We start from the raw sequence: 27,410 nt of genomic DNA on the forward strand, positions 1-27,410 counted from the left end.
TGTCGGAAGACAAACCTTCGCCCCAGTCTGAGGTCCTGAGCGCTCTGGAGCAGGTTTTCATCAAGGATATCTCTGTACTTTGCTCCGTTCATCTTTCCCTCGATCCTGACTAGTCTCCCAGTGCCTGACGCTAAAAAACATCCCCACAGCATGATACTGCCACCACCATGCTTCAACATAGGGATGGTGCCAGGTTTCCTCCAGGCATGACGCTTGACATTCAGGCCAAAGAGTTCAATCTTGGTTTCAATGATGGAGGCCACTGTGTTCAGCTTCAACACGGCATAATTTTGTCTGATGTGGAATAGAGTTCCATGTAACCAAGGCTCTATCAAGTACTGTGCACCTCCCATAGTCTGTTCTGGACTTGGGGACTGTGAAGAGACCTCTGGTGGCATGTCTTGTGGGGTTTGAATGGGTGTCTGAGCTGTGTGCTAGTAGTTTAAACAGACACCTTGGTGCATTCAGCCTGTCAACACTTCTTACAAAAACAAGTATTGATGAAGTCAATCTCTCCTCCACTTCTAAAAAAAAAAACAGGAGTTTATTGTGTTACATTGTGTTGTGAATTATATTCTGTGAGTGGCGAGGCAGACATAAGGCTACCAGCCAGCTACGCATTGAGAGTGTGTGGAGTTGGGAACTGTCCCATATTTGTGTGGTGCTAAAACGTTCTAATTTGTACACACGTAGAGATTATGTTCCCCCTCCCCACGTGAGAATACAACTTGTTGCCAAGTTTACTTTACCTGGATAGCCTAGCTCACACGAAAATGGCTAATGTAGGCCTAACCGGAGAAATAAAAAGAAAGTGTATGATAAGCGAATAGGCTACAACACCTTCGTGGAATCAGGTGCTGCACAAGTGAAATCCCCAGTTTGGAAGGACAACAACACAGTAGATGGATACACAGGCTGCACAAAGTGCATAATTCAGTTCATTATCAGTTCATTATTACAAGACTTTAGGCTTTCGTTCATTAGACCATACGCAGGCCATATAAAGTGTAAACCAGTGCGGCTGGTAAGTTTGATTCTACTAAATAAATGTAGCCTATTTTTGCAGCCTATATTCCCCTCAAACTCAACTTTGGACCTCGAAGCCAGTTCCACTGCATTTTTTCATTGTTCCCCTCTAATCAGGGACTGATTTAGACCTGGGAAACCAGGTGTGTGCAATTAATTGTCAGGTAGAACAGAAAACCAGCAGGCTCCGGACCTCGTAGGTTAAGAGTTGAGTACCCCTGTATTCGATTCTGGTAATTCCCTCCCTATAGCTCTCGTAACTTGAGTGCGCTTTGAATAGAATTCAAAGTGCCCTGCATTATAAATATTTTCTTATGTTCCATATTTTATTTGCGTGGCGCAATGATTTTGTCTTGGCGCAGCGGCACAGCTAAATTACTGCAGTGTAAGCACTGCCTCTTGTTATGATATGTTGGTGTCACTCTGAAAAAAAGAGATACAGGGCATGCTCTGCTTTCCCCATCAAATAAGATAAAGCATTGCATACAGTTGGAGTCCGTCTGCAATTTATTCGGCCCCAATCTATGGTCATAAACCAGTTACATAAACCAGATGGTGGTATGAATTCATCTGTTGCGTAACTGTAGAGGATACTTCTCTTTAGGTGATGCAGCTGAGAATCAGAATCAATATCTGTGTGCTGTAGCTTAATGCACTATTTATCTTTCTCTCTCTGTCTTCCTACCTCTCTCTTATTCTCTATCTCACTCCTTCCCTCCGTCTCTCTCTCTAACACCCCTCTCGCTGACTTCTCTCTCTCTTTCATGCTCCCCTCTTTCTCCCTGTTCCTTCCCCCTCAGGCTCCCTGAAGAAACTAACCGCCCTAAAAGTGGACGAGAACCAGCTCATGTATCTGCCAGACTCCGTCGGAGGGTGAGTACAATTAAAGCCATAGGTTTTAAACAACTAAACCCACCCTGATTGGTTTGCATTGATCATCTTGATCATCCAGACATATCACAGAACACTGCAGTACAGTACACCAATGTAGGGCTAGGTTTGATTAATTGACCTGTTTCTACAAACGCGCCAGATATGAGACGATTGATGGTTGTGATTGAGGCGTTAGTCCCAATTATATAGGTGAGTGATCTAAGCCTGGCTCCTCCATTGTGAATGGAGACAATAGTAATCCTGACCTGAGGAACCTCCGAATACCGTATTGACAGATTAAAGCCCCTGTTTAATTCTGCTTGGCCAACACTCATTGATTTATGACAGGTGAGGAGGCCAGCTGTTGGTGATTGACTGCTGCTGCCAGGGGTGTAATCATTAGCCAAACAGTTTTGCCACTAAAACAAGTGTTTATTGGAAAAATGTGGGTAGGTCCCTCCCCGTTCTGTTTTGTTCCTTTTAAGAAATGTTTTGCAACATAATTGGAGTATTGATTATGCCCTTGGTAACACAGTCAATACAGGTGGGGGTTAACACTTGATCTCTGACCTCTCACTATAGATGTGATCATTCATATGGAGCGACAAATTCATTTTAATCCACCAACATCTTTTGTGTGGTAGCCAACTAGCATTTCAAGATTGACTCTTTTAAAATGGCCACTTGGTTTATGCTTTATCTATGTTTTAAGTTTGATAGAGTTATAATTTTATAATTTTTCCTTTCTGGTCCATTTTAGTTGTTTTTGTTTTTTGTTTCCAAACATTGCCAATTACCCTGTATGTTAATTTATATTTCCTGGTCCCAGATTAGGAAAAGCTTCTGGGCAGGATTATGAATGTGATTTCAAGGGGAACTGTGGTTTTATCCCAAACCAGGATTGTAAAGCATACTGATTAAATGTATTTAATCATCTTGCATTTCATTACATTTGCTTTACATTTTGACCAATATCGTCGTCGGTTACCTACGCTCTTGTTTGTCCCTGGTCTTGATTTCTGAGAAGCGGACTCAGATTCCTCTCTTTACTCAGTTGATATTGAGCATAGATCGGCAACAGCCGACCCGCGGTCCAAAACCGTCCAGCAAGTGTTTTTTTAATGTTTTGCTCCCAAAGTTTTTTGTAAAAAAAATCTATAATTAGGACTGTAAAATCAGCTGAACATGTATTTAATTTAGGAAATAGGTTCCCAAATCCAAGTATTCCCACAAATAAAGAAATATACACTACATGACCAAAAGTATGTGGACACCTGCTCGTCGAACATCTCATTCCAAAATTCTGAACATTAATATGGAGTTGGTTCCCCCTTTGCTGCTATGTCAGCCTTCACTCTTTTCGGAAGGCTTTCCACTAGATGTTGCAACATTACTGCGGGCACTTGCTTCCATTCAGCCACAACAGCATTAGTGAGGTCGGGCACTGATGTTGGGTGATTAGGCCTGGCTCGCAGTCAGCGTTTCAATTTATACCAAAGTTGTTCGATGGGGTTGAAGTCAGAGCTCTATGCAGGCCAGTCAAGTTCTTCCACATTGATCTCGACAAACCATTTCTGTAAAGACCTTGCTTTGTGCATGGGGGCATTGTCATGCTGAAACAGGAAAGGGCCTTCCCCAAACTGTTGCCACAAAGTTGGAAGCACAGAATTATCTAGAATGTCATTGCATACTGTTGTGTTAAGATTTCCCTTCACTGGAACTAAGGGGCATTAGCCCGAACCATAAAAAACAGCCCCAGACCATTATTCCTCCTCCACCAAACTTTACTATTGCCGTTATGCATTCAGGCAGGTAGCATTCTCCTCGCATCCGCCAAACCCAGATTCGTCCGTCAGACTGCCAGATGGTGAAGCGTGATTCATCACTCCAGAGAACACGTTTCCACTGCTCCAGAGCCCAATGTCGATGAGCTTTACATCCCTCCAGCCGACTCTTGGCATTGCGCATGGTGATCTTAAGCTTGTGTGTGGCTGGTCTGCCATGGAAATCCATTTCATTAAGCTCCCAACGAACAGTTCTTGTGCTGACGTTGCTTCCAGAGACAATTTGGAAGTCAGTAGTGAGTGTTGCAACCGAGGACAAAAGGCAGTCCCGTTCTGTGAGCTTGTGTGGCCTACCACTTCACGGCTGAGCTGTTGTTGCTCCTAGACGTTTCCACTTCACAATAACAGCACTTACAGTTGCCCGGGGCAGTTCTAGCAGGGCAGAAATTTGACGAACAGACTCATCCTATGACGGCGCCACGTTGAAAGTCACTGAGCTCTTCAGTAAGGCCAATGTTTGTCTATGGAGATTGCATAGCTGTGTGCTCAATTTTATACACCTGTCAGCAACGGGTGTGGCTGAAACAGCCGAATCTACTCATTTGAAGTGGTGTCCACATATGTTTGTATATATTGTGTATATTTTTAGCTGTTTTATTCTAGAAACAATCCGTTTTCGCTGTAGTAATGGTGCAACCATGACAGTAACAAATCTGATCTCACTTTTATCTTTAGGGCACTTAAAAACAACGGTACAAAGCCTATTCATTACAAAAATGATTATCTGGGTGATTATTTTTCTAGGAGCACGGTGCTCCCAAAGTATAATGTAAGGGCGCACAGAAAAATATTTAGTAGCATATGTGACCAAAATGGTCGCACTTTAGAGCCCTGTCTGCAGTTGATAAAAACTATTCTAACTGACCTTGGCCAGCCATTTAAGTTAATGTTGGAATTTTTTATGATGTGAATATAGGCCTGGGCCCGAATTCACAAAGCATCTCAGAGTAGGAGTGCCGATCTAGGATCAGATTCCCTTGTCCATATAATTGTATTCATTATGATCTAAAAGGCTAAACTGATGCTAGATCAGCACTCCTTCTCTGAGATGTCAATATGGCCCTGATCTTGTCTGTTGTTGCTCCATCTAAGAGGATATTGGGTATCATTGTACCTGTCCTTATTTTAACACCAGAGCTCCCATTGGATTCCAGGAGGGAAAACTCTGGCTCAACTCCATCTTAAATTCAGGTCCACGTGAATAATTTATGCACAGTATGTATTTTTAAATGAATGCTGGAATAGCAACCCTAGATATGTTCAGAGAATGCTGACTTGCATATTCCTGAGCCAAACTCCAAACAGAATAATGAGAACCAGATCTGGAAGAGTCTCAGATGTAGAGTAACCTCTATTCTCCAGCGAGTATCTTTCACTCTTTTTTCCCCTTCTTTTTTTCTTCATAAAGGGTCATGTGCAGTCCTAGACGATATTGGAACCTGACAGTTAGTCAGAAGATTCCTCGGAATGTTGGCTAGTTTGAGCAGGAAAAATACCTTTTTAGGACTTCTATCTTCCCCCACTGTGGTATAAAACTCTCTCGCCCCTTGCGAAAAAACGCCTCTGGAATCAATGAGACATAAACTCTGTTTAGTTGTCCTAAATGAAAAGCCCTCCTCCTCTTTTCCCTCTGTTTCTTCCTCCTCTTTTTTCTCTATAGGCTGGCAGCCCTGGATGAGCTGGACTGTAGTTTTAACGAGATCGAGGCTCTGCCCTCCTCCATTGGACAGTGTGTCAGCATACGCACTTTTGCCGCTGACCACAACTTCCTCACACAGCTGCCCCCAGAGGTGAGCATGGGGGTCAAACACTGTGTGTGTGTCAGTGGGTGTTGGTGTTATTGTGTGCACGCTGTGCTAATGTGTGCTTATTTATAAAACATGAATGCGTGTGTGTGTGTGCGTGCGTGGGTGCGCATACGGCAATTTATTGTGTCCAACCTCAGCTGTGTGCTGATGTCTCCTGGTCTCGCTCTCTCTCTCTCTCTCCTCCCCACATCACCCAGATGGGCAGCTGGAAGAGTGCCACTGTGCTGTTCCTGCACTCCAACAAGCTGGAGTCTCTACCTGAGGAGATGGGAGACATGACCAAGCTCAAGGTCATCAATCTCAGCGACAACAAGTGAGTCTAGCCTCCGCCTTTCTCTCCCCCAAGTCTCAGCCCTGTGCAATCTGAAGAGCAGCCAGACAGGCAGGAGACCAGATTTGTAGGTGCCTCTTTAATTTACAAAGTTTGGCTTCATCGCACAGTCTTATGATTAGTTTGGGACAACTCATCCGTCTCACTCCCCTATTTTGCCCCTGTCTCTCCCCCTTTTACTCCTGTTTTGCCCCCTGTCTCACCCCCGTCACCCCCATCTCCACCCTGCTACACCCTTATCCCAGATAATACAGGGGAACATGAATCACCATAACACAGGGGTAACAAATGTGTAGAGGCATTGTTGAAAATATTGCCATATACTGTAGGTTGCAAGTTAATCTGTAGTACTATCAGCATAAGGTAACAGATTTGTCAGAGTTGAATGAAGAGTCACATACACTGCAGGAGAGGCTATGCCCGTCCTCTCTTTCTCTTGCTCTCTCTCTCTCCAAACTTGACAGCATCACATAGTGTTTCCCCTATATTAATTTAGCAGATGCCCCCAAGTCCTAAAATTAACACCAGCCACCTGCCAAATGCAGGTAGATTTTGGCAAGATGGTAAGATGTCTATTTTACCAGCCAAGTTGGTGGGTGGTCAGGGCTCCACAGTGCGAACATTTAACTCACATTTGTGAATAATAATAGTCAAGTATGATCACATTTATAGTAAAATAAATGCTGCAGTAGCGGCTTTCAAAGTATTTCTGCCATTTTGTTTCATAGCTGGTAAATTAATCTCACAATGTCAAAGAACTACAAATCCTATATAGTCTATTCTGACTCGCGCTACAACACTGCCTGTCTAGGGGCTGTGTACACGTGAATAGCTGAGTGAAAGATCATTTTTAGAAGCGCTGCGCAGTCATGAAAGTTGGTCTAATTTACTTGAAACGAAAGTCTACTTAAGTGGAACTTTGTCCTTGTGTTTCTTGACTATTTACATTGTTTTGTTCACAAGCTAGGTTGTTTTTCAATGTTTGAGTTTCAACTGCTAGGAAAGAGGAGACATCGCTTCTACTACATGCTGACTAGACCGGGCATGCTCGTGCGCCAGAGCGTACATGTTGATGACTTTGTCCATCCACACCAGACGTGCAGGTTGAAATATAATATAACTCTGAACCACCTACGGTGGGGAGAACAAGTATTTGATACACTGACGATTTTGCAGGTTTTCCTACTTACAAAGCATGCAGAGGTCTGTAATTTTTATCATAGGTACACATCTAAAACAAAAATCCAGAAAATCACATTGTATGATTTTTAAGTAATTAATTTGCATTTTATTGCATGGCATAAGTATTTGATCACCGACCAACCAGTAAGAATTCCAGCTCTCACAGACCTGTTAGTTTTTCTTTAAGAAGCCCTCCTCTTCTTCACTCATTACCTGTATTAACTGCACCTGTCCACACACTCAATCAAACAGACTCCAACCTCTCCACAATGGCTAAGACCAGAGAGCTGTGTAAGGACATCAGGGATAAAATTGTAGACCTGCACAAGGCTGGGATGGGCTACAGGACAATAGGCAAGCAGCTTGGTGAGAAGGCAACAACTGTTGGCGCAATTATTAGAAAATGGAAAAGTTCAAGATGACGGTCAATCACCCTCGGTCTGGGGCTCCATGCAAGATCTCACCTCGTGGGGCATCAATGATCATGAGGAATGTGAGGGATCAGCCCAGAACTACATGGCAGGACCTGGTCAATGACCTGAAGAGAGCTGGAACCATAGTCTCAAAGAAAACCATTAGTAACACACTACGCCGTCATGGATTAAAATCCTGCAGCGCACGCAAGGTCCCCTGCTCAAGCCAGCCGCATGTCCAGGCCCGTCTGAAGTTTTCCAATGACCATCTGGGTGATCCAGAGGAGGAATTGAAAAAGGTCAATGTGGTCTGATGAGACAAAAAATAGAGCTTTTTGTCTAAACTCCACTCGCCGTGTTTGGAGGAAAGAAAGGATGAGTACAACCCAAGAACACCATCCCAACCGTGAAGCATGGAGGTGGAAACATCATTCTTTGGGGATGCTTTTCTGCAAAGGGGACAGGACGACTGCACCGTATTGAGGGGAGGATGGATGGGCCATGTATGCGCGAGATCTTGGCCAACAACCTCCTTCCCTCAGTAAGAGCATTGAAGATGGGTCGTGGCTGGTCTTCCAGCATGACAACGACCCAAAACACACACAGCCAGGGCAACTAAGGAGTGGCTCCGTAAGAAGCATCTCAAGGTCCTGGAGTGGCCTAGCCAGTCTCCAGACCTGAACCCAATAGAAAATCTTTGGAGGGAGCTGAAAGTCCGTATTGCCAGCGACAGCCCCGAAACCTGAAGGATCTGGAGAAGGTCTGTATGGCGGAGTGGGCCAAAATCCCTGCTGCAGTGTGTGTAAACCTTGGCAAGAACTACAGGAAACGTATGATCTCTGTCATTGCAAACAAAGGTTTCTGTACCAAATATTAAGTTTCTGCTTTTCTGATGTATCAAATACTTATGTCAATGCAATAAAATGCAAATTAATTACTTAAAAATCATACAATGTGATTTTCTGGATTTTTGTTTTAATTCCGTCTCTCACAGTTGAAGTGTACCTATGATAAAAATTACAGACCTCTACATGCTTTGTAAGTAGGAAAAACCTGCAAAATCGGCAGTGTATCAAATACTTGTTCTCCCCACTGTATATTAATTTGGGGACAGGTATAAACGCATGAAACATTCATGTCAAGCATGTATTTTCGCGAGCGTTGCAAAATAAATGTACAGTCATGTTATTCAATAATTTCATCCAAACTGCTCTTTGCGCATTAACGAGCGTCTGCGCTAGCCAGGCACTAAAATAGAACATGGTTCTATTTTTTACGCTTGATGCGCTGCACGTCCCGCCTCTCCCCATCTCCTTATTGGTTATTAGGAGCATATACTGAGCTGAACTGAGGTCCACACTCCACGTGGTGTGATAATGCACTTTAAAGTTGGTTGCCAACCGCCATATAAAGTCAGAAAAAGAAGTAAACTGATGGAGAGATTTACTTGTTTCAAGTTGCGTTACCACGGTAACCCCCCCCCCCCCCCCTTATAGGGCAGGTGAAACATTTCTGTCTCATCTTTGATATTTTGACTAAACAAAAAATTAAATGAATCAATATACTGTAGCACATCACTTATTACTAGTAATACAGTTATTGTTTTAGGAACATTAGCATGCTCATCTATAGTTTTAGCAAAATAGAACAATTTTTAAATCTACCTGCCACAGTGGCTGGTGGACCAAAAAGTAAATGTTATGTCCTGGACGCCGCTGCTAAATTGTTACTGCCAATCCAAAAAATAAGTCTAAAACCTGATATAAAGTATATCGAAAAGATAATGGAGTAATATATTTTCATAATTTAGAACTAAGAACCACCAAAATAAAAACTAGACAGTAAGGAAGAATAAAACATATAGAATAAGATCACTGCATTAACCATGGCTAAATGTGTAGAATTGCAGGAAATTTGCTTTAAAACAGCGCCAGAAAGAATTCCTGGGGGAAACACTGCTAACCCAATCTTTAATCGACACAACTCTTTTTCTTGCTTATCGCCGTAAACATCAGTCAATTCAATATGATGAATTATTTCTGGTGTTCTCAGAGCATTTCATTAGAGCGCTCAAGTAGTCGACAGACTAGTTTAATACAGTAGTTAAAATGGCAGCAGTCTCCCAGCTGCTCCCTTTGTTGTGCAAAGCCACGCTACCGTTGCCACATGTGCCTTGTAAAACATGTCCATCCAGCTTATTGGAACCAGCGCTGGCACCAGAGCAATCTCCCTCTGCTGCGCCCGCCACCAAAGTGGATTATATAAGGCACTAAAAACACACACACACACACGGGCCGTGTGTGTCAACAATAGAGGAAAACAATGTCAGAATCAGAATGCATTCCCCCACCTTGCGCATGAACACACATTCACACACTTACACACACACTCCCTGAGATCGTGAAAGTTAATCATTGGTGCATAATGATACAGGAATTAAAGCCTAAGTTTGGACCAGGAAGATTAAGTGGATTGATTTAAGACACTCACAAAACCCCAATTCATTCCTGATGGAGGTTATTTCCAGGGTTTTTTCCAGGCAGGGCCCTAGAAAGAGACACAGTGGCCAGGGCCTCTCCACTCGCTAACAGAAGCAATAAATAGTTTTTACCATGACTCGGCAGTAACCCTGCAGCCTGCTGTAATTAAGTTCCCATCCTCCAGTTTTTATAGAGAGGAAGAGACCCGTTTATTACCCTGGGACCACTCGTTTTGCACTCTCCACTTTGGCGTTGGAGACACAACACCTGTTTCCTACCTGTTCAAAATGTACTGTAGGCTTATCTGATTCTCTGTGCGCTTTAGAAAGTTATCCTATAGATGTTAGACATGGTACTCAAAGATTTGGGCCATTCTTAATATCAGACAGCAGTATCTCTCAAATAAAGTGTGGTTAAAGTCATTATGGATACAGAAACATGGTCATGTGCATAACTTTTATTTGTCAGTTGAGATCTGTCCCATATCTTTCTGAGGTCGGTAATGTGCTTCATGACTTTTACTATAATGCTTTTCTCTGTGTTTCTCTGTCCAGATTGAGGAACCTTCCCAACAGCTTCACCAAGCTTAACCAGATGACTGCTATGTGGCTGTCTGAGAACCAGGTGTGTACACAGCCTCTTGGCTTTCACTATGGGGCTTTCAGGGCTTTATTCTGTTTTTCATACAGGCTTATTTCTTTACTGGTAGGGAAATCTCTTCAGTGAGTGTGGTTACATGCACACAATAATGTGATTATTGTGGCTAGTCAGATTAATATAATAGTTTGATTAAAACGTTTACATGCTTTGCAAGAAGAACAATTCCCCTAATAATTCTGTTCACATGGACACATCTGAAATCAGGGTACCTGATGGCAATTTAAAAATGCAGAAAATCACCAACCAAAACAAACGTTCTACCACAGTGAATATTTTATTTTTGGGAAGGATATTTTATTCTTAGTTCAAACATATAAAGTTTGTATGTGAAAACAACTTCTACCTTCAGTTGTTCTGAACACACTTTACTCGTGCTAAAGAGGGAGGCTCGTTCGACTGCTGCTAGCACATGCACAGATCAAATACACAGCTGGAACGCCGATTTAACGTGTTTACATGTCCTAATTTGAAAGATTGTTCAGAAAACCAGGTGTTTTAATCGGCGAATGCTTACTTCGATTTAGACCTTAACGCTGATTTAAGATAAGCAGAGTAAGGTGTTTACATGACTATTGCATAATCTGTCTACTGCCATAATCAGTTTAATATCTAATTATTAGTCTGCATGTAAACTTACTCATTGTTTGTATGGAGCGTCGAGGTGCTTGTTTTATGACCCTCTTATTTCAAAATCCTCCCTCGAGTGTCATCGGAATGGTATGAGTGGGAGGGAGAGCTGTAATTGAGTATCTGACACACACACACACACACACACACACACACACACACACACACACACACACACACACACACACACGAGTGGCCACTGAGCTGCTCTCAAACGTGTGGACGGCAGTGCACTTCCTTGTCTCTCCGCTCCTCAAATGGTGTAATGAAACATTTGGCACATTTGGCACCCCTACAGTAACTGTTTCTCGGGGGTTCGAGAGCGGCAAAGTGTAGTTGTGCAACCAGCAGCTCCCGACAGCCAGCCTCAGACTAATCCCATTGGACACAGTACAACCTGTCAAAACACAGCTTAAACCCAATAAAACACTTCCACGGTATCTAATTCCACACACCATATCGCATGGAGGGCCTTTCTCCAAAGCCCCAAGCTAACAGCCATTGACCACTCACTGTGCTGAGAGGATTTGACCAGAGACCGAAGAGAGAGGCTCCCCTTAAAACAAAGAGATATGTTTTGATTGAATATAGGTTGGATGGACACGTTAGTCCAGCAGTCCACTTTTTCAGAAGAGTTGATGTTTTAATTGCAGCCCTGGGCCCCTATTCACAAAGCGTTGGAGTAGTAAGGGTGCTGATCTAGCATCATTTGTGCCTTTCTAATCATAATCAGTAAGAAAGGAGAGACCTGATCCTAGATCAGCACACTTTGTGATTACAGGCCCAGTTCTTCCCCAGTGGGTTTTAATTAGGAGGTTGTGGTAATGATGTGAACGGGGGGTTAGCTCCTGCCAGCTGGGTCCTTATTGATTGTTATCTACTGTGGTTTAATTGCCCAACAAAGTCAGAAACACACACACACACACACACTACAGAGTTTAATAATCAACCCGGATGTCTCTGGTTGAGGTCAGCCACGCTGAGGAAGGCCTACTTTTCCCTCCTCCAGGGAAATAGAGCTCTGATCATCTCCTAATGCTACTGTCCAAAGCCCTTAGTGTACCTGGAAACCAAATTAAATGGATGATTTCCACCAGTGAATATGTAGACCTATTCATGAAAGATTACCTTGGACTGTTCTCTCCCTTGCTTATTTGACAAACTATTATTTGTCAAGACATTTTCATGACAGTTTTCAACATGTATTATTATACCACTGTCTTATGTTCTCTCTCTCCCCTCCGCCACAGTCGAAGCCCCTCATCCCTCTGCAGAAGGAGGAGGATCCAGAGACCCACAAGACGGTTCTCACCAACTACATGTTCCCCCAGCAGACCAGGACAGAGGACTGTGAGTACTAGACAATCTGGAGTTTTAAACTAATACAAAGACCTACTATCTATGGGCTAGGTCCTGTTCTAACACCTTTACAATACATCTCTCCTTGTGGTGATCACTGATCTATATAGTATGTGTTTAGATACACAAATGTCATGTTTCCCCTCCTATTTCATTAGTCTTTCTATGGCAGATCAGGGATCATTGAAATAACTGGGCCACCATGGAGGTCGGTCACATCCTACAAAATTCCAGGCTGACTGTGTTGTTTCAGTGCCGAACTTCCAGTGTAATCGCTACCACAATGATCATATTTCATTATCTGCTTCTCATTCTTTATCTTCCTCCAATCATAAATTTGATCATGTGATTCCGGCAACCAGGAAGTGATTGTCTTGGATGGTTGTTGTGTTGGCCACATTATCTCCTTTATCTGAGGAGGAGGAGGGGGGGTAGAAACACAATCCGTTACCCCTCCTTCTCTACATATGTTACCTTGGGCACTAGGTTTACTATTACATCAGTTAGCATGGCTGCTCGCTCTTCCTCTCTCTCTGACCTCCTGTTGGGAGAGGATACTGCATCTTACAGGTGCTAGGCCTTGGAGGGGAAATTGTGAATCTTTTATCAATTCACTGCTATTGCGTCCCAATTTGTTTTTGGGGCACCCGCCAGATCTAGCCAGCCCCTTAATTGGAATGTCGGTGCTTTGAACATTTTGGGCCTGAAACAAGCTCTCATTGTTTCCCGGGAACAGGGGCAAATCTCCAAAATTGAAACTAAATGGATTCAGGAGGGGGTGAGATTAAATAGTCTTAACCTGTTTCCTAGCAACACAACTTTTGTACTGCTCTGAAGTGGAATCTTGGCTTCAAACACAGCCCAGGCTTAGAGAGAACTGGTCCGGAAATCATGACTGAGTTGAGTTGTCAAAAACAAACAGAATTCTCACCTGTAATTTTAATGCTCTATTAACTTAACTCACACAACCATGTTTGGATATCAAGTGGTATTGATAACACAAACATACATTTACAAAACTGAGAATGTGTTAATTAGTGGTATATAACTGTGGTAAGGTTTCATAACATTTTATTCAATTATTTTATTTTATCTCTAGATGTATGCATAACAAATGTAATTGGAATACTGCATAAAGGTTTGTGCAGCTAGAAAGAGGATGTGTGGTGTGTCTCCTCCTCAGGCATCCCTAACTCTGACAGTGAGAGCTTCAACCCCTCTTTGTGGGAGGAGCAAAGGAAGCAGCGGGCCCAGGTGGCCTTCGAGTGTGACGAGGACAAGGATGAGAGGGAGACGCCTCCGCGGGTCAGTACTCAGCCCACACATACACACACTTGCAGACAGCGAGAGGCACCCGCTTACGTACATAAATGCACACACGCTGATACACACACTTACAAACACACACACTTGTGTACACAGTATCTACACACCTCTCTTTCCTCACTGTGTTGTAGATTGTAGCTAGTGTGGTTGACAAAGTGTCAGAGGGTGATATTATGCAAATGTGAGCTAATGAAAGTAGATGAAAAACGATGTCCAGTTAGCGTGCGATGAAAATGAGGGTCAAATAACCTTGCTCTGTACTCACAATGCTTACGCACATTACACAGTCCTCATTACTAAGTTGTCAAGGTTGTTGAAACACTATGGCAAGGGATACAAATCGACTTTCTGGTGTAAAAGCACGTTTTTTTTGCTGTCTCCTGAATGTAAAATCTAGTTCTGTTGAGTCACCTTATGTATCAGAAGGCTTCAAGCTACTGCCACATTACCTATCACAGATTGGCCTTTCCCTATTCCCTTGTATTAAAGAGAGATGTCTGCATGTTACTGCCTGTACCGGAGTCTCTAAGCAATGTCCAGTTGTCCAATGTCTATTGTCTCACACTGAAATGGAAGCTGCTTGCAGTTCATAGTGAGGAGGTTCTGAATAATTTCTTTCAAACCAATTGTGGTGTTTCACACAGTCTCACACAGTCTCCAACGTGTGCCACTGACACAATATGGCTGTCTGGCTGCAGTGTCTCTCCAGCAGACTGGGAGGACGGGCCTGCTGGGAAGAGGCACACCGCCTCTCAAGCTGTCAGTCTGACTGAGGAGCAGCAGTGTCACCTCCATTGGCAGCTGAGCCCAACTGCTCCCCCTCCCTCACCCAAGTCCCTCTCCCCACCCCCTGAGGAACCCTCCTGGTTCACTGTATTTTCGTTTTTTTTCTCTCGCGTTTGCGTCTCTTTAGGAGGGCAACCTGAAGCGCTACCCGACACCGTACCCAGACGAGCTGAAGAACATGGTGAAGACGGCCCAGTCGATCGCTCACAGGCTGAAGGAGGACGAGTCGGGCGACGAGTCGGGGAAGGATGCCAGACCTAATGAGCGGATCCATGTGGGAGTGCAGGACGTGGGAGTCAAGGTTGAGCCTATTGTCTGTAAACACTGGCAAATGTGCAAACTACACACACACACACACACAGACACACACACACGCACACACACACACAGGCAACAAACAACTTGGATACAATGTGTTGTATTGGAAAATAACCTAAGATAAAATGAAGACTGCTCCACGTGGTGTATGGTTTCACAAGTATTTGCATATTAACATATTCTATTGGAAATATAAGGAATCCCAATGAACCTATTGTACATTAATTCACTGTTACACTTTATTACAGTTCTGTCCAATATTTACTTGCCACCTAATTACAAGTTAGATGGGTAACAAATGACATAACAACAACAACCTAATAATGACTCTGTAATAGAAACAAGTCTGCTTTATATAACCTTCTGTTGGTTTGGGGTTTTGACCAGGTGATCGAGGCTCCCCGCGCCAATGGCAAGCCAGTAGAGATGGAGCCCAAAGCGCCTGTCTGTGTCCAGGACTCCACAGTACCCCTGGAGACCTCTGAATCCTACACCTCCCAGAAGACCTCACTCCGGAACTCGGACAATACCAAGACCATGAACCACGAGGACACCCTGGAGGTACGCTACTCTGAACGGTGCTACACATCACACCTCATTGGCCATACACATTGTGACTCTTGCACATTTATTTTGTGGTCGTTTGTGTCAAGTCTTTTTCTCTGCAGGATTCTGAGGAGCTTTCATCTGAGGAGGAGATGAAGATGGCGGAGATGAGACCTCCTCTCATTGAGATCTCCATCAACCAGCCCAAAGTGGTGGCACTTAGTAAAGACAAAAAAGGTACCACGGCAGACACATGGCTCCTTTTAGGATTAACAACTGGTAGAAAGATGGTTAGACGATGGTTAGACGGTTAGAAAGATGGTTCTACAACTATGTAACTACTGACAAGTAGTACACCCAGAAATCATCCAAAACCCTCTCAGAACTATGAATGTGTACACACTGACCGAGTTCTCCTCTCTTGGTTGGACAGATGACGGTAAAGACGCTGACTCGTTGCTGGACGAGACAGTGGCCAACACCAATCAGAACAACAGCAACTGTTCGTCCCCGTCACGCATGTCGGACTCTGTGTCTCTGACCACGGACAGCAGTCAGGACAACTCCCTGTGCACCCCCGAGAGAGAGGCCAAGATGACCTTCCTACCCAAGAGCAGGTGGGTGAAGTCTAGTTTTTCTCAGGGTTTCTTGAGGATGGAGGGTGGGATTTACTTGCTATTAGGGATGTGATTTCTTTTAAAATAGAAGCTCTAAACATCCTAATCAAAAGATCACTAGGGAGCATAGAACAGTGAAGGTTTTTTTCTCATTTGAAATGTTGGCTCAACTAAGGAAATAACTTTGGATGTGTTCATACTAGATCTAACTAAGAGGGTTGGATTTCCTAGTCATTGCGAATGTAGGCCGGGGTTCCTGCGCAGCTGCCATGCTTATACTCTGAATGCCTGAACACTCGACAACAACAACAAACCATTATGTTGTGCTTTCTGTTCCAGGCAAGAGGATGAGAACATGAATCAGCAGAAGGTAAGCACCCCTCTCCTCCAGAACGGCAACGGCCCAGACACGACCCTGCAGGCCCTCCTGAAGAACCAGCAGTGCTACGAGTCCAAGCCAGAGAAGATTGTGGGGGACTACGACCTGTCCATGGAGGAGAGGCTGGCCTTCATCAAGAAGGGCATCAACAACGGCATGGGCGACGGCTACACCCAGTGGGACCAGATCAACATGAACGTGGCTAAGCTGCCGCCGCAGCCGGACAACATGGTGGTCCAGCTGGATGACTGTCCGAATGGCACAAGCACCAAGGAGGCCTTTCACCATTTGCCTCCGCCGTATAACAACAAAAACTCTACGGCGCCCATTACAGACCACTTGGAGAACGGCAACCAGCTGGGCGACCACTTTAACGGCCGCTCCAGCGAGGGATTGGCCGTGTCGCCCATGAGGTTAGACTCTGCCAAGTCGGTGGTACGGACTGCTTCGGCGTGCGTGACGTCCAGCAGTGACATGTCACTGTCTCGCAGCACAGAGGAGCTGTCCCCGGTGGCCAAGGCTCAGAGCATCACCAACATTGAGACAGGGGAGATGAAGCTGTACTCCTTGGACACTGAGGGGGGCTCCTACGAGGGTGGCGTAGTGGGCAGGATGGCCGGAGCCGTACCGGGGGCCCAGGGTCAAAGCATCGTCCGCAGCAAGTCAGCCTCCCTGCTAAACGACCAGCCCTTCCAGGTCTATCCCGGCTCTTCAGCCTCTTCCTCCGACCTGCTCGCCAGCTCCTCAAAGCCTCCTGTCAGCACCGGCCGCTACCCCGTCCCCTCAGGCATGGCCATAGGCCCGCCGCCCCAGTACAACGTCCAGTACACCAGCAGCGCCTTGCCCAAAGAAGGCCTGTGGACCCATAGGACCCTCGTCCCCCCTGACCAGGGCTACCTCCCTCCACCCCAGCACTCTCTGGCCAACACCAACTACTCCAACCGCAACCAGGCCCCTCCATATCCCCACCAGGCCCAGCAGAGAGGCCCGCCTATGGGGCCCAAGCAGCCCGGTGACATGTGGGCTAAGGAGAGACACCTTCCCCCCGGTGGTCAGCCACGGAGCAGCACCCTGCAGAGGCAGAGCAGCAGCTCCTCCACGGCCTCTATGGGGGACCCCCGGCGCATGCAGGTGCCCGAGGGAGACTACATGACGTACAGGGACATCCACACCCTGGGCCGGGGGCCGCTGGCCATAGCCCAGAACATGCAGAGGCCTCTGTCGGCCCGCACCTACAGCATCGACGGGCCCTGTGCCCCCAGGCCTCACAGCGCCAGGCCACAGCCCCACGAGCTGCCCGAGAGGACCATGTCGGTCAGCGACTTCAACTACCAGCACGTCAGCCCCAGTAAAAGGCCCAATGCCAGGGTGAAGTCTGAGCAATCGCTGTTGGACGGGCCAGGAGGACCGGGAGCAGGAGGAAGGGTACCAGTGGATTGGAGAGACCAGGTGATGCGCCACATCGAGGCCAAGAAGATGGAAAAGGTAGAGTATTTGACAAATATTTAATGAGCAATCTATTTGATTGTACTTTTCATTCGGTATGATTGATAATAATCTTAATGGCCAATCTTAATGGCATATCCCACGATAGAGGTCACATCTGTTTAAGTGGGAACATGAGTAAGAATATCGCATGGTTATGGTGTTAACAGCCTAGGTTGTTATTTGGTCTTTTTTTTCTTTGATCATGTGTTAGCTGAGATGACCTCACACCGTCCATTCAGAAACCTCATGAACCACATTATAGTGGTGTTTCTGTTTCATTATCCATCTTCATGACCTGTCCAGTTCCTTACATGAAAATAGCCACTTCAGACTATTGACCTCAGCCCTGGCTCCAGGGTGACCATAGCGCGACGCCAGCTGACTTGAGACTTGAGTCTGGGGGGGTGTTCCTTAGTGTCTCTCCTTTGGGCCGTAGATAGCACAGGTTGGTGGGAGCTACAGTCTACAGTCTCAATGGCCACTTCATCATCACAGTTACTGTGGGCACCTTTAGAACGCAGCCTTAAAAGTGGCATGGAATAATCAGTAGCTGGGTTTCCATCCAATTGGTGACAAATTTTCATGCTAACTTTCTAGGATCTGTATAAAGAAAATATGCACCTTTTCCCTCCAGTAGTGTGTTTCCACCAAACACTTATTGCGGATAAGAATCAGTGCATGATGACCTAGTGCACACAAAATGTACTTTTTCGCTAAAATGTTAATGTATTGAAAACATGTTTCCATCGCATTTTCAACTCATTTGATAGTTTTGTCACAAAAACTATTGTATTATTGGCACATGCGCTCTAGCCAACAGCTCGCAGATACAGTACGGGTAGGCTGTGCAGGTAGGCTTCTCTACATGATAAGATTATTATGGATAATTGCGAGAATATTTGTATTTGTCAAACGGCAGTCAAGCATCGATCACCATGTCAAGCAGAATAAGACCCTTGATATTTATTGGAAAGGAGCATCGAGATCACCGTGCACTTTCACCACCCTGTGAAGTTCATCATCTTATTTTGTCTGGAGCCTAATAAACTGCATGGTTTCCTGAGTCGTAGTAGGAGGACCAAACACCAATATAGAAAATAGTCAAAATAAAGAAAAACTCTTGAATGAGTAGGTGTGTCCAAACTTTTGACTGGTACTGTATATACTGTATAAATGCATTACAAGTGACTACCTCATGAAGCTAGTTGAGAGAATGCCAAGAGTGTGCAAAGCTGTCATCAAGGCAGAGGGTGGCTACTTTGAAGAATCTCAAATATAAAATATATTTAGATTTGTTTAACACTTTTTTGGTTACTACATCATTCCATATTTGTTATTTCATAGTTTTGTTGTCTTCACTATTATTCTACAATGTAAACAAAAAATAAAGAAAAACCCTTGAATGAGTAGATGTGTCCAAACTTTTGACTGGTACTGTATATAAATGATTGTTTCCCTAAGCATGTCTATGTTGCATCAGTATGTTTGGAGTAACAAGCAAACAAGCTGCTACTAACACAATGTACAAATGTTGTTGAAGCATGTGGAATATTAGCATTAACAATATTATTTACGTTATTTTATTAATCATTACTACTTGGTGAAATGCATGTCCACTAAAGTGTGTGTCTGTGTGTGTTGGCTGTGTGTGTGTGTGTGTGTGTGTGTGTGTGTGTGTGTGTGTGTGTGTGTGTGTGTGTGTGTGTGTGTGTGTGTGTGTGTGTGTGTGTGTGTTGCCTGTATGTATAATGTGGTGTGTCGCCCTCCTCTGCTCAGTATGCCCTGTCTCTGTCCTATAATTCCAATTATGCCCCGCTGAGCTGCTCTCACTACGGCAGCTCTAGGGACGTGCACCACACAGGCAGCCAAGGCTCTCTGGTCTTTAGTGCTGCCGCAGACGGACGGCCCTACGGAGCCCAGGGCCTCTGTGTGAGTACTGGACTATACTGGGGCTGGACTATAGCTCAGCCTCCTAGCTCCTAGCCTCCTATTACCCAGGCAGATCTGATTGCCGTCTCCTACCACTTTTCAGCTTTGGCCCCGTTCCAATACTTTTAAAAGGACTCTTTGTCTTCCACGTCTTTCAATTCCGAAAAACAATGCCCTCAGTTAAGATTGAGCATTTTTGTGATATCCCGTCCTTGAGGTTGTCACTGATCTGTGCGTGATGGGATGAGAAATGAAAACAAGGTTTCTCTCTACACTCTGTTTGCGACCATCACTCCAACCCTCAGATCTGCGATGACCTTACAGAAGGATGCATTTTAGAACTATTGGGACAGGGCCTTTGTACTGTATAGCTCCTTATTGTGACGGAACCTATTTTGTTTGAAAAGGGCATCTTTTGTCCGTGCACATTAAGGCCACTCTACCATAAACTGTAGGCAAACTCACGGTTTCAATCTCTATCAGGGATTCAAGTAGAGGAAACTCCTAGCTGTGTAGAAATGCATCCTGCAAAAATCAATTGAGACCTGGCATATCTAGCACAATGCTTCTGTTGTATAAGTTGAACATTTTTGTAGTCTCTCAATTTACAGCAGACTAGTACCTTATCCAAACAGTAGTAGGGTTGAAGAGGGCTGAAGCACCATTGTATTTTCCGTATGAGTTTTTCTCTACTTTAACCTATTTTTTGTCAGACAGTAGCTGTGTGTCGTTATAGGCCATATGATAGGATACAGTTGGCAGTGAGATACTGAACACGGATTCCACTGGCTTGGTGTAGTGGAATCTAATTTATCCAATTAAATCACTGAGTCTGAAGCCTTTGATAAGCAGCATAGGCTACAAGTCCCTCATCTCTGCCCTGAAATAACATCACGTTGCATATTACGGAGTCGGATGTGTATGATAATAGTAGCATGTTGCATGGTACAAAATGCCCCTTTTTAAACCTGGCTTCCCTCCCAATCTATGATTCACTTATCCCAGTGCTTTATCCTACCCCCCCACACACCTTCCAGCACTCCAATCAAAAAGTAGCGCGCCTCCCTCGCTAGTCAAAGACTGATTATTCTTCCGAAAAACTGATTCTCCCCTTTAACGACACCTTGACTCATCATCTCGCTTAATGCCTCCTCTTTTGATCACTTTAGAATCACCTCTTAACCCTTTCACTTCTTTGTGTGGAGATGAGCACTGTGTTTGTCCAATGTAAGTATGGGGTATGTAGTTGAAAGAAGAAGTAGTTGTGGTGTTAGATTGAGTCTTAGTGTGGAAAATGGCTGCAAACTCTTTCATTTGCACCTGGTGTTATTATGGTGTCTGTGTACTTGTGGTCTTATAAAATGAAAAACCATTCTTTCCTTTCCTATGTATTATTTATATAGGACACTGCTTTTGGCTATGTAGTCCCCAATGTAGGGAAACATCATCCCCATTGTTAAATCTTATCCTTAGATATGATTTTCATAGGTGTTGGAATTACTGTAGAGAAATTTCAGAATTAATGGTTAACACAACATATAAAAAAAATCTTAACCGAACATGTAACTAACATTATTATCCTCGATCAGATCATGGTCAACTAATTCACCTAAGACATGAAGAATTACATTCCATTTACATTTGATTAATTTAGCAGATGCTCTTATCCAGAGGGACATACAGTTAGTACATTCATCTTAAGATAGCTAGGTGGGACAACCACATATCACAGGCATAGAAAGCACATTTTTCCTCAATAGAAAGTACATTTTTCCTCAATATATCAGTAGACTGCTATATTGAGGAAAAATGCACTTTCTATGCTGTGATATGTGGTTGAGTGTTTAAAAAAAAAAAAAAATGCATAGAAGTGTGTTTGTCATCGACAGACAGTGGTCAGCACATGGTCTTTGTTACTAATCACCTGTCATTGTTCCCTCTACAGGATGACGTGTTAGGTCCTCAAGGACAACAGGGCTACACCATGGACACCCTCCGAAAAGTAAGTGCACACTAGAGCCATATGTAGAGCATAGGACACCCATAAACCAATCTCAAATTGGTGTTTATTTTCCTACTGTATGATATTAGGAATGCAGACCATAAAGACCAGGGGGTAGTTATAGGCCTACACGGTATTGAAGAGTTTGTTAACAGAACGGTATTTGACAATGTATTCTTCAAGTGAAATAATTTTTCAAATCCATCATACAGTCCCGCCATAAAGTGCCAGCCTGTCTGTCCCATTTCAGCACATGCATTCCCGACCACTGTAAGTAGAGCGTGGGCTAGCCCAGTCCAAGCAGCCTGATTAGAGAGCTGGCTGGCTGAGGATTGAGGTATTGACCCAGCAGCAGCAGCAGGAGTAGCGTAGCAGCACCATCCTCCTCCCCACCAGTGATTAATGAGTTCTAATTAACGAGATCTGCCTTGAAAGAGATTACTGTTCAGGCCTATCTATTCTCATGGGAGATCTCTGCATCCACCAGGTCCCCCGGTGTCTCACAGAGAGGGTTGGAGGAGCGTTGCTTCAATTATACTGGTATTAAGAACTAAGCTGGGTGGAATACGGTGTTGGAAGCTTAGAGCGCTCATAAGCCCAGTCCACTGAGTGGGCGTCTTGACCTTCATCACTAGGCTAGATATACAGTATGGTGCGGTGTCGGTGGACGTTTCGAGGAATTGAGATTTATAAAGCAAGTAATATGCAAGATATAGGCAGAAGAAACTATTAAAAATATGAGTATTCTACCGTATGTACAGTGTTTCTATATGAAACCTTCTCAGTCGAGGACTGCATGTAAAGATGCTCATTGGAAATATTTGATACCCAGAAATCTCCCCCTATCCATTACCTGTGAAATAATTATTTCAACATAGGCACAATAAAATGCAAATTAACTACTTAAAAATCATACAATGTGATTTTCTGGATTTTTGTTTTAGATTCCGTCTCTCACAGTTGAAGTGTACCTATGATAAAAAATTACAGACCTCTACATGCTTTGTAAGTAGGAAAACCTGCAAAATCGGCAGTGTATCAAATACTTGTTCTCCCCACTGTATATAGATTAAATCAACTGGATAATATATATAGATTAAAAGCAGAAGGAGCCTTTATTAGATCTAGGAATAAATGGCTTGAGGAGGGAGAACAGAATTCAACCTATTTCTACAAATAACACTATCCATAATTTAAACATTGATGGTGTTATTACAGATGACCAAAAATGTATCGCAAACTACTGTAGCAGTTTTTACAGGAAATTGTATAGCGCTACGTACTCTCAGGAATCCACAGATATGTTTTTTGACTCACTGAATAGTGTTCACTCTACCAGTGATACAGAATCTAAACAGTGTGATGAACTCATCATACTTGAAGAGATAATCGAGTCTATCAAACATCTAAAGAACGATAGATCCCCAGGTATTGATTGAATTACGGCAGAATTTTACAAGTTATTTTCTGAACAAGTAGCTCCATTCCTACTTGAAGTCTTTTTAGAGAGTATTAAAAACAATGTTCTCCCTCCTACAATGACTCAGGGGTTAATGACACTGATACCTCAGTCTGAAAAGGAAGTGCTGGATACAATCATTGATGGAACACAGTCTGGCTTTATGAGGAACATACATATTTCTAACAATATCAGACTAGTATTAGACATACTTGACTACTCAGACCTAATAACTGAGGATAGCTTCATATTATTTTTAGATTTTTATACATGTGGTGTTTTGTTTGTAAATTTACATTTGTGAAAATGAAATTTGGCCAAAAGAATAATGAAATGAAATACATAAAATTGTTTCAACTTATTTATATCGTAAGTAAAGAATCCAAGCAGTACATCTCTCCACAATAATGTAAAATCTTCATAAATGTGTTATAAATCTACTGATGTCTTGCCACAGATTCCTTACATGAATACAGTGCCAAAAAAGATGCAACACTGTTTCAGGGTGGTCATTATAAAAGGTACAATTTGAATTTGTTTTTTTAACAGATATTATCGATAAAACAATTCCAATAAGGCATGACATAAGGTATAGATACAACATCTTGTTGTAACAAGGTTCGTTTAGCTCTATTGCTGTTGAATGGACTAAAAGAAAAACTAATCTTTCCTACTGATGCGTCAACATGGTTAATTGTAGGTATGTTCTGAGGGTCAGGTCTTGACACGTTCCTGAATAATAAAGCAACACCTGAGGCAATGGCATCTAAAACAATTGCAAAATCTTTAGGTGTTACAGGGATCTTGTAAAGTGATAAGAATTCCTTCAAATTAAGTAAAAGACCCTCTCCATTTACAAGTTGGCTTACCAACAGGAAATTATTTCGGAACCAATATTCTAAAAACTAAATAGTATTTTTATATCCAGGCAAAACTAGAAATGGTCCTTCAGACCTGGCATTAAGAATTACTCTTGAATCACACCATAAAGAAAGCCTTTGCTTATATAGTGCACTTATTTTGACCAGAGCCCTAGCCTATCCTACCCTATTCCATAGAATGTAGGGAATAGGGTGTAATTTCAGATTTTACTCTCATCGTGGAGAAAACCCAAACCACTGCCGGCCCAGCGTGTCCACCCCTCTGTCCTCCCTTCATTAATGGAACCTGCCAATAACCGCAGCACCACCACCATCTAATAAAACTTAATGAAATTATCTCTACGCTTCATCCTCCACACTAGTCGGAGCCAAATGATTTCCATGGCTTTGAGAGCGGTGGCGAGCCTGCTGCTGGACACACAGCCAGTGTCTCTAAGACAGAGCACCTTGCTGGTGCTAAATCAGCAGCTTCTGCTGAAATCACACTTTATTCTGTTACATCATGTTATTCTGTATGCCAGTCCTGCAGTTTATCTTATCCTTTGACCAAATTGGACCAGTGAGGGCTTTTCTCTTGCTGGATTATAGCCTAGTATTTGTTTTCTTTAGTTTTAGAGGGTTATGGTAACCAAGGTGGTGGGAAAGTAGGGATTTTAGTACTATGAAACCTCACGCAGTGTATTCCCAAACCATGCTGAAGTTGAAAGCTTATTTATGGATGAGCCTTTTAGATATGCACTGACAATCCATTTTGTTGTTGGAATGTTAACTCTATAACAATGTCTGTATCTTTGTTTCTGTGTGTCTGTCTGTGTGTATGTCTGTCTGTGTGTTGCCCAGGTGCCTTTGATGAATGGTCAGATGGGCGGTCCAGTGCGAGGCCAGATGACGTCGTGCCAGGCGCCCATGGCCCGCCACCCCTCCAGAGAGCAACTCATCGACTACCTGATGCTTAAGGTCTCCCATGGCCAGCAGCCCCAGGGACCCCCTCCGCCACGGGCCACTCACGACACACTGCAGCAGGAGGTAGGATGGCGGGATGGATGAGAGACGGAAGAGTTGCAGTAAAACAATGCTCCCCCATCCCTAGCCATGAAGAGTTATAGGGTGTCAGCCCACAACTAAAAACCTAATTTATCATCAAAACTTCCATTAACACCCCCTAGAGTCTATTGACGCACCGGTCCATCAATCTAAGTAACATAGTAAAAGAATTCCCATCAAATGCTGTCAGTATAAGGTAGAGATATCTGTTTTTTTGCATTGGCTGCATCTCAATCCACCACATCCGCTTATGGCGGCCTTCTGCAGCTGTGTTTGCCGGACTATTATGACCACTCTATGGAAAGATGAGACTCACGAACACGATAGTGGTCCATTTTGCTCTACCACCCCCACAAGTGTCACGGTCTTGTCTGAAGGTAACCGGTACCGGTTAAAGATTCAATGGTAGTATGGAGGTACAGTAATTTTGTGCCTACCCCAAAAAGGGGTTAAATATGACTGTCTTTTTTGCCATTCATGAATGTGTAATCATGCTTTTCCATGGGATTTGGTAGTGAAGGCCAAATTCAAAATTTTATTTAAAAAAAATGATATATATATATATTATACCTAAAGGGTACCCAACCAAATCGATTTGACCAAATCGATTTGGTCAAACCCAGATAGGTGTTTTAGTGCTGGGCTTGAACTATACCATGTAGCGCTCGAGGAATAGGGTTGGTGACACTGACCACCAGGTTAAAGCATGCGTAACATGGTTTTGTTGTAACCTGAACTATCCGGAATAGAATGAATCCTACACAGTCTTATCCAATATTTTGCTCTGTGACTGTGATGTGTGTGACTTAGGATTGCAAAGGGTCGGTCAATTTCCTGGAAATTTTCCATGGGAAGTTAAGCCCTGGAATTTGGGGAATTTTGCTTAAATTCCTCAAAAAAGTTAGCTTATAACAGTGAACCTTTTTTGTGGGATACACATAAGGCAATTCTAGGTATTGTTTCATATTTTGGTTAAACTATCCCCAATTCATTTGAATTGAAACCTCTGCATGCACAGTGCATTCTTCCATCACATGTGCAGTGCACTCTTCCATCACATGTACAGCTGATTCTCAAGATCTTGCACACTAATGAGATGCTATTGAGCCCACACTACTATACTGTCTGAGCCAAGGACTACATGATTTCTGGTAAGTTTTGATTGCAATAATCTCTACAGGAAAATGCCACGGGCGCTATCTTATGAGTGGAGACATTTCACTGCAGCTAATGTAGAAGGAAAAGCTGTGTACATTTGCAAATACCATGCCAAATCATAGGTGAAGAAAGCAACAAAGATGCAGAATCATCTGGCCAAGTGCATAAAGTTCCCTCAGCACTCACAACAAGAAACCTCTGACAAAAGTCCCTCTACTTCTATTTGTGATGAAAATTATGAATCAGACACCTTATCGATAGCAGTCAGAGAAATGCTGATGAATGTCTTGCTCGAGCTGTGTATGCAACTGCTTCACCTCTGATGCTCACAGGCAATGTGTATTGGAAGAGATTTCTGAATGTTTTATGCCCAGCATACAGCCCTCCAACCAGACATGCTTTATCTACTAATTTGCTGGATGCAGAGTACAAGTGAAGGTCAAGCAAATCATAGAGAAAGCAGACTGTATTGCAATCATCTCTGGTTGAATGTTCGTGGGCAAGGAATAATTAACTACATCATCTCCACCCATCAACCAGTATTCTCCAAGAGCACAGACACAAGGGACAACAGACACACCGGTCTCTACATTGCAGATGAGCTGATGGCAGTCATCAATGACCTTGGACCACAGAAGGCATTTGCACTGGTGACAGACAATGCTGCGAACATGAAGGCTGCTTGGTCTAAAGTGGAGGAGTCCTACCCTCACATCACACCCATTGGCTGTGCTGCTCATGCATTGAATCTGCTCCTCATGGCACTGAAAACATAATGGCACTGAAAACAATGGATACACTCCACAAGAGAGCCAAGGAAATGGTTAGGTATGTGAAGGGTCATCAAGTTATAGCAGCAATCTACCTCACCAAG

General features: G+C 43.6%; 1 protein-coding gene across 4 annotated transcripts in view; it reads left to right on the top strand.

Annotated features, from left to right (window-relative positions):
• The window catches only part of LOC111961720 (erbin), a 119,245-nt gene that overhangs the window by 84,214 nt on the left and 7,621 nt on the right, over nucleotides 1-27,410 (top strand). Inside the window, exons 11-24 of one of the 4 annotated variants that reach the window (XM_023984197.2) lie at nucleotides 1,827-1,899; nucleotides 5,404-5,533; nucleotides 5,749-5,864; nucleotides 10,512-10,581; nucleotides 12,495-12,594; nucleotides 13,787-13,908; nucleotides 14,843-15,016; nucleotides 15,421-15,594; nucleotides 15,687-15,816; nucleotides 16,013-16,196; nucleotides 16,536-18,060; nucleotides 19,840-19,992; nucleotides 21,938-21,994; nucleotides 25,175-25,360. In XM_023984197.2, the coding sequence (XP_023839965.1) occupies nucleotides 1,827-1,899; nucleotides 5,404-5,533; nucleotides 5,749-5,864; nucleotides 10,512-10,581; nucleotides 12,495-12,594; nucleotides 13,787-13,908; nucleotides 14,843-15,016; nucleotides 15,421-15,594; nucleotides 15,687-15,816; nucleotides 16,013-16,196; nucleotides 16,536-18,060; nucleotides 19,840-19,992; nucleotides 21,938-21,994; nucleotides 25,175-25,360 (3,194 nt within the window). The remainder of the gene's footprint in view (nucleotides 1-1,826; nucleotides 1,900-5,403; nucleotides 5,534-5,748; nucleotides 5,865-10,511; nucleotides 10,582-12,494; nucleotides 12,595-13,786; nucleotides 13,909-14,842; nucleotides 15,017-15,420; nucleotides 15,595-15,686; nucleotides 15,817-16,012; nucleotides 16,197-16,535; nucleotides 18,061-19,839; nucleotides 19,993-21,937; nucleotides 21,995-25,174; nucleotides 25,361-27,410) is intronic. The other 3 variants (XM_023984198.2, XM_023984199.2, XM_070442702.1) reach the window with 3 other exon arrangements.

The sequence above is a fragment of the Salvelinus sp. IW2-2015 genome, linkage group LG4q.1:29 (genome assembly GCF_002910315.2).
Source record: "Salvelinus sp. IW2-2015 linkage group LG4q.1:29, ASM291031v2, whole genome shotgun sequence".
NCBI lineage: Eukaryota > Metazoa > Chordata > Actinopteri > Salmoniformes > Salmonidae > Salvelinus > Salvelinus sp. IW2-2015.